General features: G+C 46.3%; 2 protein-coding genes across 10 annotated transcripts in view; one reads left to right on the plus strand and one right to left on the minus strand.

The window, feature by feature from the left end:
• Window positions 1–21,291, minus strand: part of LOC149342581 (DNA (cytosine-5)-methyltransferase PliMCI-like) — a 112,322-nt gene that overhangs the window by 19,246 nt on the left and 71,785 nt on the right. For all 9 annotated transcript variants that reach the window (XM_089544944.1, XM_089544943.1, XM_089544939.1 and 6 more), the window contains 7 exons: window positions 19,364–19,429; window positions 19,117–19,183; window positions 10,470–10,621; window positions 9,458–9,589; window positions 8,343–8,545; window positions 4,648–4,741; window positions 1,867–2,016 (listed from right to left, as the gene is read on the minus strand). In XM_089544944.1, the coding sequence (XP_089401070.1) occupies window positions 1,867–2,016; window positions 4,648–4,741; window positions 8,343–8,545; window positions 9,458–9,589; window positions 10,470–10,621; window positions 19,117–19,183; window positions 19,364–19,429 (864 nt within the window). The remainder of the gene's footprint in view (window positions 1–1,866; window positions 2,017–4,647; window positions 4,742–8,342; window positions 8,546–9,457; window positions 9,590–10,469; window positions 10,622–19,116; window positions 19,184–19,363; window positions 19,430–21,291) is intronic.
• On the plus strand, window positions 13,093–14,516 carry LOC149342582 (uncharacterized). Its single transcript, XM_089544947.1, has one exon. It carries the CDS (start codon window positions 13,233–13,235, stop codon window positions 14,103–14,105), a length of 873 nt encoding a protein of 290 aa, XP_089401073.1. The 5' UTR covers window positions 13,093–13,232; the 3' UTR covers window positions 14,106–14,516.

The raw sequence follows: 21,291 nt of genomic DNA on the forward strand, positions 1-21,291 counted from the left end.
CCTGCCTTTTGATTCAATCTGGTGACAACAGGACTGAAAAAGGCTCTACAAGGTAATGACAGTGTCTGCCATTCACTTCTAAGTGGTAGACCTGTGCTAAAAACTGTTCTGATGGCACCACCGCTTCCCTAAGAAAATGACCAGTGGCAGTGATATCCGCATCTCAGTTTTTCTAGCTTATTCAAGCTCTCTTTTCGGTGAAAGTAGCCCTATTTAATATCAGAACGCGGTAATCTATCCATAAGGGCAATTTGTCCTCGGTGGCCCTTTGACTCTTGATCGCTGTGCCATATGCATAAAAAATTAACTTGAACTACTGGCGACGACAGTGAATGAACTAACAGTATAGCTCACTAGATGAGAGGGATATGAGAGAAGCCAACAGCCACAGAAACCAAGGAGCACATGGGATTTTAAAAATTTTTTTTTTTTTTGTGGTGTTGATCAAGTAAGAATATTACTGTCGCTTAAAGCTAATTGATTAGAAAAGCAGAAGAAAAAACAACCACATGCCGCCGGTGGGATCTGAACCCACGACCTCCGAATTACGCGTCCGGTGCTCTACCCCTGAGCTACGGCAACGGCTGTCAAACCTTCTGCTTTCGGGGGTATTTATGTTTACAAATAACCTAACCTTGAGAGTGTTCATCAGCGCCACCCATGTTCATAAGCGGCGGACTTGGAACGTCCTGAGTTACCGCTGGTGTGACGTAGAACGCCATCGAACGGCGAGGGTGGTAGCTGTGTGAGGACCCTCTTATGCTTCCTATGGCATCAAGGCTGCCAGAACCGAGGCCCTCGCTAAGCAATTAAGTAAACAAGAGAAGGGGAACGAAGGGCTCGTTATAAATATGAGAGAATGAATATGCGAGTTATGACTGAAGGTCTCGGAGATTGGACATTGAGGCAGGGTTAGCTAAATTTGGCTGAAACCTGCTGCGTCGCCAAACCCTGGAGGTCCTGTATGAGCATTATGAATGCTGATGCAGAAATGGACCACGGTGCGGTGCTGAACCTTCCAGCCCGCATAAACCCCTGTGGCAGCACGCGGTGCAGCATAACAGTGTGCCGCTTTCTAAACAGACGTCGATTCATGTTTTTTTTCTACTACTATTTGAAAAATATTTGAATACTTCATAACATATTCAATTTGTTTCAAATAATTGAAAATGTGCACTATTTTATTCGTACAGCGAATCAAATAGGAGTTATATTTTCATTCCCTATGTGAGAATTTTGAATGGTCGCATACCCCTAGACTTAATGCTACAAGTTGTCAGTGAACACGAAAAAGTCTGCAGTTAAAAATCGTCATTTTGTGTACATTCCAAAAACCTCATCACCCCTAGAAGTATAAAGTCCCCACCATCACCAGCGCCATCATCATTAATATGACCCGTGCCACCATGGTGGTGGTGGTATACCCTGCCCTCCCAGAGAAGATTAATTGCGCAATTTCTGTCAGGTTTTCATATCTTCACATCAACACTGAACACTACTTTCAGGGTTTTAGCTAACTCATTACTGTCATGCGAGGTTGTTATGTAAACCACTGAGCACATTCTAACCTAAAGCACTTGCACCTGACAAACAAGGAAACGAAAAATAGCACTAACCAGAGTCATATCAGAGCTGCCGTAAAGCACAGAGGCACCCATATTTTATAACGATTTCATGCATTCATTTTGCATGCCCGTCTTCAGATATTTTCACATGACTCGTCACAAATGGCTCCAAACATACGCTTCCGCCGTTCACACCACATATTGTCCCAGCAGTTACTGAGAGAGACACCAAACAAATTATGTGCACATATGGCAACGCTATGACCGAAACAGTTAACAAAGAGGTAAACTTGCAACGCACCACTTGCTGGTAGTGCGTGATGGGCTTGTGAGTGTTGCCTCCTCGTCGCTTCCCTGGCTGCACACTGGACAGGTCCGAGATGGCATCATACAAGGTGACAGCTCGTAGTGGTGCGTGCGCAAGCCACTTTGTCCCTCGAGGAAACTGCGGCTGTCCACAGAGTGGCATGGTATGCTCGAAAGCTCGACAGCAATCACATTGCAATTTTACGCACACAGCACAACATGTAATTCAGCATGGCATACAAATGCGACAAAAAGGAAAACATAAGTGGCACTGGAACTTTACTATATTGCAAATTCGGCAATTATTATATAAACTATTTGTAGCGTCTACACAATTTATCTAGCACGCAATACACAAGAAGAGCACTTCAGTTTCCTTAGTTTACAAATAAAAAATAAGTGAATGTCTTAGTTCTCAAATGTACAGCAGCTGAAAGGGAGCTTTGCAATCTTAGGATGTCATGAGTGACTGCTGCTCATGTCAGACTAGTACTTCTTAGGAAACACACCGCATGAAAGATGAAGATAAAGGCGGGAAATAACAGGACATTCATCCACTGTCTCAGCCTTCATTTCTAGCATAAATATTCATCTTTCATGCTGAGCATTCCCAGAGAAGTGACCATTGCAACCAGCTCCATTGCTGATCCTGTTGCATATCAATGCTGCCAAAATTATACGGATTCTTGGATCTCTATCTACAGAATACTCGAGAGCTCTCTACAGAGTACACAGGTGTGCATGAAAAGTTTTGAAATTTGCATTGTCAACACGTGTGGACTTTGTAACATGCTATAATGACAAGCCAGCCTACCCAACAAGCTTAGTACTAAGGAGGGCTAACGTTAGGGAGTGTTGGTTCATCGTCACACAGAAAGAATAGCGCAGGACTCATCCTCTGTAGGTACTGCACTATGCGTTCTGTGTGAACCTTGCTAACTTTATCATTACCTGCTAAAATATATAATGGTAGCACTTTCCTGTTTGCCATTTATAACATCATACAGCAAGCATTCTTCAGAGGAAGGCATACCTTGCAAGGCATACTAAACATTCATTTGCAGCTGAGATGATACATGGCAAGTAAAAGGCATTTTGTGTCACATGAATCATGCAGAGCCCACTACTCCTTCTCACACTTCCTCAACATCATGACATTACCATGACGGCCTTTGGCTTAAAGGCCTTTACCTTGAAGATATTTACCATGATGGCCTTCACCCTAAAAAGGCCTTTAACTTCCAGGCAAAGGACAGCCAGGTGCACACACCTGGAAGGTTGTCCACAATCCAGTGGACAGGTGGGCCGCCAGCCACAAAGGCTTCAGGAACATATACAGGGTGTCCCAGCTAAATGTAACCAAGCTTTTAAAAAAGACTAAGTGCCCTAGCCCCAGTGAGACCAACTGAGGGTTGTTGCCAGTCGCGTGTCCTAGTCTGCAGTATTTTTCTATTATGCAAATGTAATTAATTAGCAGAGACTAATTAGCTAACTTTTTAATTATTGCCTTCAGGAAGAAAGTGTTAATGCGGGAATTGTAGATCCCATAGAAAAATAACCGGTTGCCGTGTTTGCAACGAAATATCGCTGAAACAGCTTCTTTAATTTGCCTTAAAAGAAAGCCCGCGAAATACAAAAAGAACCACGTGACAGGGAAGCAGTTTCAGCGCTCCCAGACGGCCGGTCAAGCAGTGGCATTCGCTTACTTTGCAACGGTGTGCTGCACGGGGTTCGGCGTTTTGCGACGGCTGCGAGATATACGCCAGCAAATCTTGCATGGGCGCTAGGGCGACTGATTCTCCATCGCGTGACGGTGCAAGTTCGGCAGCACGGCCACATGACAATCACTCTAGGCGAGGTTTCGCGTGAAAAAGCGCTCCATGGGAGCCGCGCTTCACTTCCGTGAAAAGCAGCGATCGCTTGCTTTCCATGACGCATAAGCAGTTCCTGGCGCATATCTCACCACCACCTCAAAACGCCGAACCCTGTTCGGGACAGCGTTGCAAACATAAGCGGATGTCGTTGCTTGACCGGTTGTTTGGGAGCGCTGAAACTGCTTCCTTAACACGTGGTTCCTTTTGTATTTCGCGGGCTTTCTTTGAAGCCAAATAAAAGAAGCTGTATCAGTGGTACTTGGTTGCAAACACGGCACACGGTTATTTTTCTATGGGATCTACAACTCCTGCATTGACACTTTCTTCCTGAAGGCAATAATAAAAAGTTAGCTAATTAGTCTCTGCTAAATAATTACTTTTGTATAATGAAAAACTACCACAGACTAGGACACGCAACTGTCAACAACCCCCAGTTGGTCTCACTGGGATAGGGAACATCCTCTTTTTTCAAGCTTGGTTACATTTAGCTAGGACACCCTGTATATGCTCGAAATCGAAAGATAAGCCTAATAGTGCTACCACAATAAAACAGATTCTATGGCTCTTTCTGACTATGTTGACCTTTGTCCGGCAGCAAAAGATGCATCTAGAGCTGAGAAAATTGGATTTAAAAATTTTCCTACCACCCAATTCAAACTCACGACGTGAAGGCCAGAAGGGACTTCGTGGTCCAATTTTCCGAGTGAGTGGCAAAAAGAGCCCACAGTGATGACACCTGTATTTCATTTTTTGACCTTTCTATAGCTTATTAAAACTCAGTTTTAAGTGAAAGTATAGTCTCTGTCATTAAAACACGGCAATCTATTAATACAGATGAAGTTCAATTTGTCCCCAGTGTCCCCTTACTACGCTCACATACAGCAACAAAAACTAATGCTTACAGTAGCATGGAACTGCTTCTTGTATGTGAATGAGGTCTTTGGATCGGGAAATTTGGGCAAGACCTGGCCTGGTGCAGCTGCCATAACAAAGACCCTGAAAAGTAAAATAGGACAAGAGTTCCGCAAGAGCTCTCCGAGTGAAACAAAAAGTTGAGGAGCTTCAGCCCAAATATTCTCACGAACATTTGCAACTTCCTTTAAGCTCTGCTGTAGTTCCTAGCTTGGAAATGAAGTGAGCATACAACTAGCCAACAATACTTACCAACTTTCAGGTCAAACGTGTGTCCTATTCCCTTCTACATCTTGAGCACGTCCCAACTACCACCCATTCTTTCAATATGCATTCATACAGTGCTTATACAGATAGTAGATTTAATTTCATTTTCAAGAAAAATATGTGTAATCATAAAGATGATATGCTGCCCCATTTAGCCTTTGGTAGTTACAAGTATTAAATGCTTGCAGGTATTTAGTTCCTTTAATGCAAGCAACAGACATTTTTACGATATTTCCTGATACGAAATTTGAGTGCAGCTTTTTAGGTGTTAATTCTGCAAGCGCATCTTTGAAGCTAGAACTACAGCATGGGCAGACCGGCGATGCTAAACGTTCTTCATGTATAGGGTGCGCCGCGTCTGTTCGTCACATCGCACCAAAGCAGGCATGCGCACACACATAATGTCCACAGTACAAATGCTCTCTCACCCTCCCACCGAGGCTCACGTTACCATTGGTTAGGTGATGAGCAAGGTTTTCAGAGGTTTTTCTCCCTCCGACCCAACGTCGCCATGCACGATCGGAGTGGAGAGGGCATCACACAACACCCATGAACTTACACGCTCTCAATGGGTAAACGGGTTATTTCTCCAACCTCCCGAGTCCTTCTGTGGCATGCGCGCGTGGGTGTGATTCCTTTCGAGCTGCACAAGCTTTCATGGCGCTATGGCGTGTACAACTCTGGCGCCATCTTTGAGCAAATGGCAGCATTGTAGTCCAACAGAGTGAACTACAACAACTGACTGTCCCTTTAACCCCTATGCTACATATCGTACTACACGAATATAATGCAGGAAAGGAGGAATGGAAACGCAAAATTATGCCCAGGCAGAAGGTGTGCGGCCAGCGCTTAACAAGATGCGGTTGTGAGGGTTGGCGCCGAGGCATATTTCTGAATTCCGCGCTTTACTTGTCCTTTGCAGCTTTAAAACGCAATTTCTATGTTCCAATAGACAACAATATAGGATCGTGGCCGCCACGAAAACAGCACAGAAGTGTGCACGCATGCGCCAACTCTGCCCACTTCGCGTGTTCCTTCCCTCTTCGCCGCAGCCTCCCTTCGGCCAACAGCTGCAAAAACAGGTGAAGAGCCATTGCAAGGTGTGTAGGACATTGAGCACAGGCAAACGATTGCGAGAGCCACAAAGCCTTGCGAATTCTCGAGGAGCCCATACTAGAAGTACAAAAAGAAAAGTGGCAGAAAATTATGAACGTTTTTAACGTGTGCTTCCCAGCTACTGTTTCCCAACTGGTACATTTGTTCCCAGCTGTCCCATCAAAATTTTGACTGCGGGGTCCTACTATAACGCAGTCCCAGCCTGTTCAAGCCAACTAGAGGTGAGGGCTCAGAAAAAAGAGACAGCACGCAGAACTGCGATATTATTTGAGAGGCAACACTTCAGAAATGCGCATGACATCATCGAGCACAGCACTGTTCGCCGTCATCATCATGCCACCGATTCTACATGTCTCGTGCTGCCCAGCTGCCCAGTTTGTTCACCCGCCTCTTTCTCAATGACCCGTGTCGCCATTTTTTCACCTTCGTAGTCATCCTTTCCTTTGCCTGTGCGCGCCATGCTGCCCCAAGGTTCTCAAAAAGTAGGCTTCTCCTAGCAGTTAAGAAATGTTGCTACAGCTATCCTGAATAGCATGAAAAAAAAACCATTACATGCATACCTTGTTGCCAAATATAATTCGAGATGTATTTTAAAACACAATAAAATCCACGTCATAGTAGTTACAAAAATATGGTACTCAAGAGGGTTCAACCTGTACTCATGACAATAAACAGTGGTGTCAATGACATACTGGAGGAAGTCTCCCACACAACATAGAAAACTTTTTTGAACTTGAGTGCTACCCCAAAACATTACTAGCCACCATGGCATTACATATACTGGCAAGTTATGCCACACAGCTACCAAAAGCTGCACAAACTGCACAGGCCCCGCACACTTCAAAGGACCAAGTGAGACAGCACTAAGTCAAGCCACCATCCACATAAATAACTGGCAGGAAGTGCTCAACATTGTATACAGTACCTAAGAAAAGAAGTGCTCAAAAAATTGAATATGCTACCCAATTCGCATATTTGGTCACCCAAAACAGCCCACACTTTCAAAGTAAAAAAAAAAAAAATGTTGAAGATTGACATGGCATGCTGACAACATGCCACACTTTCAAAGTAAAAAAAAAATGTTGAAGGTTGACATGGCATGCTGACATGCTGACATCATGCTGACATGGTAAGTGTGCCACTCTTGCTTGCATTTGTAACTTGGCTTTGGCATGACCACAGCTAAGGTCTAATGCTGAATAGAGTGATATGTTGACATTGTACTTTGCAACTCAAATGACACAGAAAGAATTGAAATGCCAATTAGTTTGCCATAGTGGCTCAGCAGCTATGGAATTTGGCTGCTGTGCCTAAGGTTGGAAGATTAACTTCCAGCTGCAGCTACTGCATAAGAATGGAAGCGAAATGCAAAAATGTCCTTGTATAGAGATTTTGATGTACAACCAAAAACTAAGTGATTGAAATCATTTGGGAGCCTTACTCACTTTTAAACGGCCACATGCATCTTCCACCTCGCATACCAATTAACCAAATGCCAGTCATCATTGACGGTGCCACAAATAAGTTAGGAATAATGAGCATTTCGCCACAAGTGCACGGTGTGCACTCTGAATAGCACTGCTGCATTCCTGCATCCATGATCCAACTATCAGCATTAAATTACTCTCTCTTCATACTTATCAGGCAAAATTACATTTTAAGTGCCTCGCACACCTTAATTGCAGTTCAAGACTGCAGGAAGAGAACTTGCAACGACTGTGTGTTTATACATGCGGACTGACAACCCCCACACTCTGAGATACTCCCTTTAATTTAAATAACACATTATATAAACTAAATTTTGGTCCCCTCTTGTTGAAATTGAGAGGGTTTTCGTGAATTGAAAGAGCGAAAAAAAAAAAAGGCTGAGGCTTAACTTGGTTAAGCCTGGAGAATGCGAAGCATCATCGTGTCGCGTAATTTGGAGGCGCACAACCACAGCGACGGCGCGAGGTGGGCCCCCGTTTCTCCACTGTTGTGACGTCATCGTGTCACGTGGTGTGACGTCATGTATCACGTGATTTGGAGGCGCACAACCACAGCGACGGCGCGAGGTGGGCCCCCTTTTCTCCACTGCCGTGACGTCATCGTGTCACGTGGTGTGACGTCATGTATCACGTGATTTGGAGGCGCATAACCACGGTGAAGGGCTGAAGTGGTAGTTAAAGTAGTATGCTTCGCATAAAAAAGATGAAAGGGAGGGCACAATGCCTCAATAAAAGTAAAAGAATGAAGAGGGACGTTAAGAGCTAACCATGTCATTTGGGATCGTGAATGCAACTGAGAGGCTATGACAACACACCTGAGGCGGCTTTGGGGCACACCATAGTTGCCAGCCTGGAGTCTGGCAAAGGTACACTGGTAGCCCATCCGCAGCAAGCATTTCATAGTAAGGGGCAGCATCCTGCCTTCCAGGCGGCACAGGAAGCCTTGCACATTCTCCAGTAGGAAGAGCTGTGGCCGGTAGTAGTCACAGCAACTCAGATACGTGCACACCAACGAGTTCTGCAACACGGGAAATGTCACGCAGACCACAACTCAGCAGCAGCAGCGAGTTCAAATGATGTACATAAAGGCATGCTAGTAAATTCAACACACGAACCAAGAGAAGGTACGAAGCTGTGGCGATACGAACATTTTTGTGACCCCATGAGATTCATACCATTGAGATTCTACAGCAGTGCACAGAGAAGCATAAGCAAAGAAAAAATTTCTTTTTCATGCTACACAAAATGCATTAAAGCCGGATATTGGAAACAAATCTTATTATTGGAATCTTATTATTGCGTTAGCATCACAACAGCCTGTGCAAGCAAAATTGGCAAGTGCCGTCTGTCAGTAGACAGTGGCAAGTGGCCCACATGACATGGCGGGCAGGGAATAACCTGTTCACAGGGCTATGAACGAACTTCGTATACTACCTCGGATATAGTGAGGCCTTAGTACGCCGCCTCAGATATAATGAACTTAAGTGTGTGAACCTTAGATATACCAAATGCAAGTATGCCACCTCAAATATAACAAACAAACTTTCGTGTTAACCTTGGATACAATGAACTTTCGTGTCTGGACCTTGGTTGAAATGAACATAGTGTGTTGACTTTGGATATACCAAACCTAAGTGTACCACCTTAGATATAAAGAACCATAGCGTGTCAACCTCAGATATAACAAACGTCTGGCTGCCAATGCATTCAAACGGTTCACTGATGATCACCTAGGAGTTTTTTTTTTTTTTTTTGTTCTGAGCGAGCGGCAGGCATTCTACAGAACTAAGAATCACACAGGTGCTATTGTAATCTGCCCTAATGATACCTGGTGCCACTATCACAGTATAGCTACAGTACAACATGAATAGTAACTAGCCTTTAAGTCAACATTTTTCAAAAAGAAAATTATCAATCCCTAGCAACACACCTTAAGCATGGCCTTGTCTGTGTGCTGAAAACGATTCAGCATGCTGAAGCCCTGACAAGGGGGACCTCCGCAAAGAAGCTGCACGTCCCCCTTCTGTGGCAAGCACTGCCCCTTCGCATTTGTTGTCTTGCCCTGCACATGAATCACGCCAGAGCAAACACCACTTTAGCCCTTGGAGGTACATATAGTGTCAACAGCCACTGAAACATGCACAATTTGTTTGAACCAAACACACACTATGCTGTGTCTCTATGTTCATCCAAAGAAGCAAGCAATGTGCTTCATGTTATGGCACAAGCCCTAATGCAAGAGTCATGTAGAATGATGATTCTGTTACTGCCTGTAAATATGTTCATTTACATTTCTGGATTGCTGACATACATGCTAAAAAACTGTAGCAATCATTTTCTCTCTAATGTCCGTGTCATCTTCAAGATACTCCAATAAATAAACAAAAGAGTTGCAGGGAAGCAAAACCTCCCAGCACAAATCAAATCTAGCACTGGCAAGACAATTAGTTTCATATTGCACAGTGTATCATCTCTCATAAGCTCTCCAGCAGCTGGATTCTGTGTGCAGGGAAAAAATCTTTGGACCTTCATCACTTTGTGGCGAGGTAATATCAAGAGAAGAATGTCATGCTATCAAGAGATGGGAAATGCTTATCAGACACCTTTGAATGCTGTCATGCTGAGGAACATGACAGACATGGAAAAAGACACATGAAGCACTGAGATAAAGAATTCAAGCCAGCAAAACAGGAAAGGTGGCAAATCCTGTACATGTTAAATTTAAAATTTTTTTAGTCTCCTATGTCTAGCTAGAAAAGGACAGCTAAGACAGGCCACAATCATATTTAACTGCACTTAAGACATCTGAAACAGTCTCTCTGCACAGAGACATTAACTTTCAAGGCACTCACAGTGCCACACTATCACGGGTTCTCATCAGCTTTTGAAACGGGTTGTGATGACTACAGCCAATTTTAACTTGTTTTTTTTTTTGCTCATACCTTCAAGACGTCGCTCATAAAGGCATTGAAGTCCTGGGTGATAACGGTAGCCTCTGGGAAATTTCTCTGAAAAGCCCGCGATGCCACTTCACTGTTGTCCACAGCCCAGCATGCTTTGCTGGCGCCCACGGCTTCCAGACCCCAGGACAGGCCTGCACAATAATACAATGTAAGCACAATTAAGTAAGTTTCAATATGAAGCCACAGTGCTGCAGACTCAAGACAACAAAACTGGGTACAGTGATTCTGCACTTGGCAAAAATTCACTGCTCACTACTAACCTATTTAGCTGCAATTTTAAAACACAAAAAGGCACAATCTGCAGTGACCTTCTTTCAAACAATAACTTGTGCCACAGCTGTATCAAAGGGATCCAGATAGGCTCATTTAAAAGCATAGGTGACGGAACTTGCCTCAGACTCATACCCCAGTACCTGCAACAAAACAAAGGATGAAAGGGCATCACAAAGAAAAATAATCCTATCTACTCGCATAATAAATCCATTGGCATTCATAATGAGCTCGCCCTCAGTTTTGTCGCTGAGAATTTATATATTTCTCTTTTTAAAGCGTTAGCTTTTCATAGCGCGTTCCTCAGTACCGCGTCATCCGTAGCGCCGACCTTGGAAGCGCGCCAAGACGCGCCGATAACATCACCATCTCCCTCGCTCAGAGTGGCGAGCGCGCAGCTCGCGGCCGGCGGACGCGCGGTCATAGAGAAAGGCGCGGTGGCGGCCGCGTTTCGATGGAAGCGTTTCAGTCGAGGCGTTTCGGTGGAGGAGAAACGCAAACGTTAAATATCCCCAGGCGGTCGAAATTATTCCGGAGACCTCCACTACGTACGGCACCTCTTTCTTCTTTCACTACCACCTGTCTCCCTTCCCTTACGGCGCGGTTCAGGTGCCCGCGGAGATAAGAGACCGATACTGCACCATTTCCTCTCTCAAAAACCAATTTTCAATTTTCAAACGCAAAAGGCGCCCGCGTGCTGTGCGATGTCAGTGCACTTGTTAAGGTGGTAGAAACGATTCCGGGGACTTCCGCTACGCGCCTGTTTCTTCTTTTTTTCCCGCCTTTCTTCCCTCACGGTGCGGACTTTGAACAACTTTTATTTCTATCAGAAAAAACGATGCACCCCGCCCCCGGCGTCCGCGGGTCAGACCCACGGCAGGACTGGAGAGACGGCAGGACCGCGCCGCCACCGCTCGAGCCCGGCTGCGGCAGTCCCGGTAGCGGCCTCTTCCGCCAGATGAATGGAGGTGCGCTGGAGCACAGAGTCGGTCTCCCAGGCTTCTCTACTGTCAACATTGTTGCCCGCCCCGGGAGAATTTGAGCACTCCCAAATTATGCGGCCGATCGAGAATCGGCCCCTCTCGCCCGACAGTGTGCATCCATCATGCGACCTCAGCTTTGGGTACACGTCGTACACCCATACCGGGTTCATAAACGTATTAGTTCACCGAGATGCGAGACAGTTATCGCGCCTTTTATTTCCTTATGAAGATTGCAGCACTCGGAAACATGGACGACACGAAGTACACACCACATGCGCTTCGCGGTGTCGTGCCGTCCGTGTTTCCGAGTACTGCAGTATTCATAATAAATAGGGCCCGGAAATTTAGGCACTAAAGAACCCCGAAATAGGCAGGCATCTAAGCTCTAAAAAATACTGAAATAGGCGCTATAAAGCAAAAATAGGCGCTTTGAATAATACTCTTTATTTATTAGTACAAGATTTGTCAGTTAAGCACGGAGCGTATACCAGTTCTCAACTGAAGCAATAAAGCAAATTCTCAGGTTTTCGAACTCTTTCGGTTTTCGCTAAGCATAGCTTTGTACTTTTGAAAGGCTTTTTTCGACGTCACATGAAGTTAGTGGCGCGAACCTAAACATGAGAGTTGATAGTGGCTCAGGCCTTGGGTAATGTGGCCCTACGTCTCCACGTAGAAAGTCTCTGATTTGTGACATTGTTTATAGGCCTCTGTTTTTTTCTACAAATTGTTGCATCTTCGTAGAAGCAGTAGCGCCCTTTTCTTCCGGTCCCTGAAGTGCTGCTGGTACTTCGGCGACTGGCGTCAATGATTCATCTATTGAGAGTAAGCCATTTCCGGAAAACTTTGGCATCCTTGCCGTCAATGTTGAGAAGTTTGCGCTATGCATGACAGGTCTCTTTCCAAGCTCGCCTCTTGATACACTTGAAGAAAAACGCTTCGCTCAAGTTACACTACGAGAAAAACGCTTGGAGAAACGCGCGCCTTTTGTGCGTGCATCGGCGCGCGCCATTCACCATACTTAGCAGATGTCTCAAAATTGAAAAACGGCACCGAGGACCGAAATACTGGATGTAGGCATTTATAGGCAAAAATTCAGTTAAATAGGCGGTATTTTCTAAAAAATGACAAAAAGGCAGGCAAGTGCAAAAATCCTCCGTTTAGGCATTTATAGGCTTGTTTAGGCAAATGCCTAAAGTTCCGGGCCCTAATAATAAACAGCCAACTTGCCCAATCAGCTAGTTTCACCGTCATTGCCCCCATAACCCCGGGTCGCCATTGGGTAGTTGGGGCGCGCAGCAGCAGAGGCCTAGATTAGGGTGCCTCGATGCGCGCGCGCTCCGCTAGGGCGCGCGCGCATCAAGGCACCCTAGCCTAGGTGGAGCCCAAGGACCCCAGGTGGAGCGACACAGAACTCGACACATCTATCGGGGCGACGGGCCAAGTTCCTTGAAACCTGCACGCTCACGATCGGCGGGGCTTGGCTAGCGGCATGGCGGGACGTATGTGGAAAGACGAGGAGGCAGGCGAGCTCATCCGCATCTGGGCTGCAAACCGAGACCTCCTGGATGGCACCTCGCGTAACAACAAGGTGTACGAGAGCATGGCGGCGCAGTTGCGTGGCCTGGGCCACCTGCGCACCGGGCCTCAGGTCAAGGAGAAGTTGAAACGCCTACGCAAGGAGTACAGGTACGGAAAGCGGAACAAGAATATCTCCCCCTATCACGAAGAGCTGGCCACTGTGCTCGCCCAGGGCTCCAAGGGCGACGCGAGCGTGGGGTCTGAGGAATCTGCCGGCACGGCCTCCGAGGCGAACAAGATGGACGACGGGCCAGGATGTTCGGCGCCGCCGGCCAAGGGCAACGGCAACGATGACCGCGTGGAGTTCTGCGGAAGCAACCAAGGGTCGCACTACAGCCGGCTGCCGGACTCGCCGCCCATCGATAACGCCACGGTGCTGGGGTTCCTGGCCGACGGCTTCCCCATCATCACGACAGCCACCGCCGAGCCGGGGGACGGCGCGCAGTTTCCGGCGGCCATCGCGGCCGGGGACCCCTGGCCGCCGCGCAAGCGCAAGCGCGAGCTGCCCGACGCGTCTTCGCCGCCTACGCAGGACGCCTCCGCGCTTACCGACCTCATCACGCGCGGAATTGACAAGCTAGTCGAGCTGGAGCACAAGCGCATGCGGCACGAGCTGGACCTCGAGCGGCTTCGCCGCGAAGAGCTCGAGAGGCTGGAGCGCACGCGCCGTGAGCAGATGGAGCACGAACTGCGCATCATGAACGCGCTGGCGTCGCTCTTCAAGGCCTCGTCTTCCAGCGTGAACATCAACAGCAGCGGCAGCGAGCCGCCGGCGGGCTCGTGATGCGTGCCCCGCGCTCCCTACGACAACACTCCTGCTGCACTTGTGATGACTCGACCCCAGTGACTCGGGGCTCTCTTTTCACCCCACCTCTCTGGTGCCGCCTCACGGGCAGAAGGGACAGCCCCGCGTCGAGCCGACAGCGAGGAGCGGGCAGCGGGCCTTCGCCTGTCTCAGTGTTTGCTTTCTCTAGTCTGTGTTTGGTACCGTCGCTCTCAAGACGAAGTTCACCAGCCGTTATAAAAGAATGTCATGGCCTATGAGGGTACAGAGGACTCGTTCCAGAGAGCAACGACTGTTTAGCTAATTCCAAACACTCTAAAGCAGATGCGGCCATTCACATTTGCTAATGGAGCAAAGTCACCTTTTTGATCATTGTATTTTGCACCGGCTTTATTAAACTGATCTCCCACATTAAAAGTGTAGTGTCTGCTTTTGTCAAAAGGGCCAGGGTTGCCAGGTTTGGCTACTTTGCGCCAAATTGGCTACTTTTGGGTGCTCTTGGCGACAAAAATTTGAGCTTGGCTACTTGGCTACTTTTTGGCTACTTTTGAGGTGCTATTTATGAACACCATTATCCTGTTGTACCTGCCTTGTTGTCGATAAATGGGGAACAATTTAGCGGGGTTAGGCCAAATGCGAATTAGTCGCGCAGGCACTTCAGTTTTCACTTCGATTTCGGTTCGAGACTCGATTTTACACGTCAAGCAGGCTTCAGACAAAGATCGGCGACTTAATCAGATTTGAGCTTTGTCTTAAGGGCATGATGAGATAGCATTAATGGGTTAATGCCCAGATATGTGGAATCTGTCATTCTATACATTTACTGATCGCTGAGAGTCCTACCACTCCTGGCGCCGTGGTACAGTGGTGAAGCAATACGCTACTGCCCTGCGATGGCAGGTGCTGCCATTGGTGGGGCTTGTGCCCTGGTTGCTCTTCCCAAGCAACCAGTCTCAACCAACCAGTAATTTAACTTCCACAAGCCATGGTGGGGAGAGTATGCATAATCTGGTAGGCAGTGCTTCACTCCTAGAGTTCCACGTACGCCTTCACGTAGGACTCACAAGGGCTTCACTTTGTTTACCCGTCACGAAATCGCGACATGTCCCCTCTAATGCTCACGCATTAATAACTATGACTGCGTCAAAAGAACACAAAGTATTTGCTCTGCCGAAGAGAAAATGGTTTATTCTGGTCACTTTTCAAGTCATGTCATAAATACCTCTTATGCTTCCAAGTTATTTACAAGCCCTGTTGCCCCATAGGTTGCCCCCTGTCTTTAAACTGTAAATTTCCTGCCTCTGGTGACGTTTTTTTGGTGTCTTGGCGCCAATTCTGGCTACTTTTGAGACCGTGGCCGTAGACTGGCTACTTTTTGGCTACTTTTATCATTTTCTTGGCTATTTTTTGAGATTAGGTGCTGGCAACCCTGAAAAGGGCCACAGTGGGCTTTACCGCACAAGGTGGATTTTGGTCCTTCGTGGATAGACTTTTCATCGAGCAAAAACCGAAGAGGTGGCCTTGTGGTAGAGCATCCGCCTTGCGTTTGGAAGGAGCTGGGTTCGATCCCCAGTGCCGCCATGCACCCATCAGTATTCTAATGCGTACAAGATTTTCTCCGGCCTGTTGCTCAGTTCTTCTGGGATGAAGTACTTGGGAAAAGGGTCTACGGTCACCTCTACCTCCTTCGATGGAAAATCCATCCGCAAAGGACCAAAACCCACCTTGTGCGGTGAAGCCCATTGTGGTTCCTTCGAGGACCAGAGATCAGTCGAAGAGTGGAGTGAGCACTCGAAGACTTTCTCCAGAACATTTCACCCCTGAAAAGCCAAGCACGAGGCCGGTGGAAAGCTTGTACCGATTTTAAAACCAGTGTGTACCCAGTGGCACTGCCCACCCTATCGGCTATCACATATTTGTTGGATTAAGCCGTGATACACCACCTTTTGGAGCAACACCTTTTGGAGCAAACGGTGCTTAACACCAGCGACATGAACGAGGCTGACCGTGTGCGGTGATGATGGATGGACAGACGGCAAACCGGCAAGTAGGCAGGTGAATGCACGCTATGAAATTTTGAATTTCGGTGTAATGATTCCTTCCCCCCAAATTTATGTCAACTTTTCTAGAAGAGAAAGTGGGTTCACTATGCGAGAAAATATTGTAATAAATCTGAGCAATCGTGGCTGTGCGCTCTAAATACTACACCGGCTTTTTTAGAAAGTCCAAACAAGTAATAGGCAAGAGTCGAAATAAAATGAAATCTCGTTAATTTGTGCTTTCAACTAGCAGTTTATTCAAACTTCCAGTTGACGTTTTGGCCTGATCAATACCACATTGCATTACAAAGGTTCCCCTTAATTACAAAAAATTTTCATTCCCTTTCAAGCTTAAATTTCTAGAGTTGACATTGTTGTAGAGATTAAGTCTCGCAAGTGAGCATGGTTGAGCCGGTTTCAAAACAGCATGAAAGAGTTTAATACTTGAAGTGACTTTGGCAGAGTCAAACCAAAAAAAAATGCAGATCAGAGAGTTTTTGTCGCTGCTACTATTGGAGCAGAGTATCGTCACTTCATGCAAGGAGCACAACGCACAAATTGCTGCAAAACCTCCACCATACACAGACATGCCCGAAAAAAATGCTAGCACACCCCTTTCCTTACACCAGGGGTTCTCAAAGTTTTTTGCTTGGAGGAACCCCAAAAGCCTTCAATAAGTTCCAGGGAACCCCCCCCCCCCCCCCTGCTTTCACTCACCAGCAATGTTGTCGAGTGCGTTTTTGCAAAGAGAGAGTTGCAAAAGTTAAATGTTTATTGCACAGATTGATATAAATACTAATGTGATGGGTGGTACTGCTTCCCTTTTAAGAGCAAGTCAAAGCGTAGCTCAGTAGCACTCAGAGCCAGTCTCATATCAGCTGCCGGGTCAGGGCCAGTGAGGGTTCTCGCGGAACACAAGAAGACAGCCCGCGGAACCCCTGTGTTCCGCGGAACCCAGTTTGAGAACCCCTGCCTTACACCATGCAGTGATTGCTCTCTCCCCCGACTGCAGAAGGACCAGAGATATCAAACAAGAGCAACAGCATATAAGTAAAGAAAGTTCAAAGCCTTTGACATCTTTACAGCAAACAACATGAAACAGTACTATCTACTAGTGATATATGCTAACAAGATGCAGTTCGAGTGGTCATGAGACCCCCCTTTGCAAGACAATCAAGGACATCACTGTGAACATCACAGCCAAGTCAATTGTCTATGCACTGCGTGGAACTGGCAAATAGAGCACGAAGTTTAATTACATGAGTAGCCTTCTCATTCGTTTGCAGCTGCTAGCAGGTGTGGCAGGTGCGGCTACTGATTGAACACAAGCAACCAGATGCTAAGGAAGCAAGTCACCTGCCAGTCATGATGATCGACCAATGAAATGTAAACCACATTTTACACAGAGCAATACAGTCAATTCTGAATATATCGAACAGTCAAAGCACCTGCTTGAAAATCCCGTGCGAAAGAACAGCACTACTGAACACGTTTATTGAATTCTCATCAGCGGAGCATATAAAATATCAAACAACGCGCTGCACCCCTGCAAGCGGTGCTTCTACTAACGGACCTCTGGCGATAATTTCAAAGCTTGGTTCCGAGCCGGCTGTGTGCAAGACGCCGTAAAACTTCACGACATCAGGAATGATTGGCTGCAGCCTTCGGTCTCCCGGTCCCATTTCCCACACGATCCTGCAGCCATGTGAGGAAGCCAGCAATCGGTATACCGGCTGCTATACAGTGAAGGTAACCCACAGTTGAAGGCTACTGGTACTTCTCATCAGGCCTGCTTCGTTGCTGCTGAATGCATTGCAGAACCCAATTTTACCTTAATCTTAATGAAATAGTATTGTGTTCATATCCTACCGATAACACGATTAGGCCTCATGATAGGCACTGGTTAGTTCCACAGCACGTCACTGCAGAAGGTACATCCCTACGTTGACGCACCATATCTTTAGTTCTTCACTTCAGATAATCTTATTTATTGTCGTATTTCATATGTCGAATTATCGATAGATCGAAGTATTTCATGGTTGGTTGGTTGGTTTATGGGGTTTAACGTCCCAAAGCAACTCAGGCTATGAGGGATGCCGTAGTGGAGGGCTCCGGGAATTTCGACCACCTGGGGTTCTTTAACGTGACACCCTTCGAGTTTGATATATCCGGGATCGACTGTACTTGTTGCTGGGCTGTGTTGTTCATACTTGATGAAACTACAGGTGCAAAATTCAAAGACATGGAGGGAGAGGGCGGGACGAGCACTACCCATTACTCCTCCTGCCCCGCCTTCTCATTTCGTCTATGGCTTTGGTTGGCACACCTGCATTTTCCTCAAGCACCCCCCTTATAAACAGTGAACGGGTGCCTTTCATCACCATCTGGACCAAGGATATCAGCCATGCTAAACTAGAAAAACAGAATGCGAGTGAGCTTTGGTTGAGGTTTTTATCAGCAGTTGGGGCACATATGGCTCCAAATAAGACTAACAAACAGATCTATGCAATATGCTTGCTTACTGGAAATGTACAAATCTGGTCAGGTGTCCTTTAAACCTGCCTGTGCACTCCCTCCTTCACGTCGATGCCACTGTTGCTTTGGCACCTTTGCACACCAGAAATGCTTCAGATGCTGGCCAGTGCACTGTGACATAAGCTTTGAAGATGGGGCATTGCTCCTAAATAGGTGGACTGAATGAAAAGTGAAGAGGCTCAAGTTGAAGAAAATGGCATAAGTTCAGTACTCCTCTTTATATTACTTCTCTTGTTAATGGTACAAAAGAAAAATGAACAAAAATATATTATATGGGGCCTCTTAAAAAAAAAAAAATCTCATATACCATTTCAGGGCTAAATTGGCAAATATATTATTGGCTCATGAACCTTTTGATTTTTCTCTTCCCACACCATGCAACCATGCTCGGCATCAATCAAACGGGTAGCCAAGTCATGCCAACAGAGGGAGCTCACCACCACAGCCAGCGAAGGCATCAAGAGTCCTCAGCCTTGGTCTTGGCATCTCCTTCTCTCTAGAGTTCTGGGAGGAAGAGGATGCTTGCAAAAGAATTACATATGCATATATTTCTCTGGCTTTTACTCCAGTGTACAAGTGCACAGAATGCAAAAGATAAACAAAGCAATATCCTTCAGATTTGTTATGGGGCTCTTTACAAAGGAAGAATAAAAATGCTGAAATGGACTTTAGAATGCGTCCTACCTCATGACCGATGAGCTCGTCTTGGAGTGCAACATTCAAGAACTTCCTGGTTCTACTGTTATACATCTGAAATTTAGGAAAGGCCAGAAATGAGCTTCGGCTGAACGCATTATGGTCATAAGGTGGCACATTTAGTCATGCAAAATAAGCCAGAAATGGTACAGCGCAAAGCAGGCTCCCTCAGCAGTAAAAAGAAAAGAAAAAAAAAAAACACTTGAAAAGCCTGTTTTTTAATTTTTTTCCAAGTTGATACCACAGCAACAACAGCAACATTGGTTAAGTGTTCAGCAGTAACCAACAAAGCAATGATGTCACTTAAATGTAATGTATGCCATCACACATTACATGCTTGCAGGTTATATTATGTCTGTGCCGCTTGGTGAATGATCACTTATAGTAATTACAATAAGATTAACATCAAACAGTTTTAAAGATGATACTAAAGCTACACAGTGTAGTCCCAGCAATGCCAGCTGTCCAATGTGGAACTCTATGAAGTTATATGCACTGACCCTTTCTCAGGTTTAGCACTCCATGTACTCCATTTCAATCCCGTGAGTACCAGTCAATGTAAAATCTTCAAACTAAAATTCATAATACCTTTTAATGCGCATTACAAGAAAAGCTGGCATGTGCGTGCATGTGTGTGTATTACAGATGGTACAGAAAATCCTAGCAATGTCAAGAAGAATAGGGTGACATTATCAAGCGGCAGTATGATGCACAGCAACCCGAGCACTACCACTTCAGACAATCCCATACACGTTGTTCGTCTACATACACTCGCTACTGGGTGACCTTCATGTGGCGCCAGTTTTCTCGACTAACATTCGTGACGCAACTGTTTGTCGTACAGCATTCCAGGTGTGAAAGAAGCCAACAACCACAGAAACCAAGGGGCACAGGGGATTTTTTAAAAATTTATTTATTTATTTTGTGGTGTTGATCAATTTAGAACATTACTGAATATGTTGTCGCTTAAAGCTAATTGATTAGAAAGCAGAAGAAAAAACAACCACATGCCGCCGGTGGGATCTGAACCCACGACCTCCGAATGTCATATGATTTCTTGTTGCATATAGCTTATACGTGCTAGTTAAGTCAGAGCCTAGCTTGCGACAGGGATCCTAACTGACGACACATGTGCCTTCATATGTACCGTATTTACTCGATTCTAAGCAGCCCCTTTTTTTCACGATCGCGATGCCCAAAGTGAGAGGGGGTGCTTAGATTCGAAAAATCCCCCCCCCCTCCCCCCCCCCCCCCCCCCCCCCCCCCGGGCTCCTCTTTTCGCGGCGAAATCTCGATGAAACGGGCGCGAGAAAAAACATTTTATTTAGGAAACATTCAAAAGAAAAATAGCTGCAGACAGTTCTGTGCCGCCATCTGTCTTGTAGTGTCGGAACGCAGCAACACAAAAAGCGCCGTGGACGCCGCTGTCCTCGCTTTGGCGAGCGCGGCCTCGCCCGCTTATCTGTTTTTTCAGCAGCGTCCGCTCCGGCTGACGCATTTGTTGCTGCGACGGCGCGTCTTATCTTTTCTCGTTATCTTTCCTCTGATCTTTTAACTCTCCTCTATCTGCACTTGGCAGCGGTGGTGGCTTAGCTCGAGCCAGTAGGCAGGCCCGTGCAATTTCCTTTTCACCCTTCTCTCAGTCACAACAACGCGCAGGCCGCGCCTCCTCGGGACTCCGACTGCACAGGCTCGACGAAAAAGAGAGCAAGTGCACTTGGCGGCCTCGGCAACGCTCTCTTCCGCGCAAAAAAGGGGGTGCTTAGATTCGCATGCAAAGTTTTTTTTTTTCAGAAATTTTTTTCCGAAAATAGGGGGGGGGGGGGGGGGGGTGCTCAGATTCGGGGGGTGCTTACAATCGCGAAAATACGGTATACCTTCCCAGACATTTCGTATCAAAATTGTGATGTAACTGT

The sequence above is a fragment of the Amblyomma mixtum genome, chromosome 5 (genome assembly GCF_055824585.1).
Source record: "Amblyomma mixtum isolate Tamu chromosome 5, ASM5582458v1, whole genome shotgun sequence".
NCBI lineage: Eukaryota > Metazoa > Arthropoda > Arachnida > Ixodida > Ixodidae > Amblyomma > Amblyomma mixtum.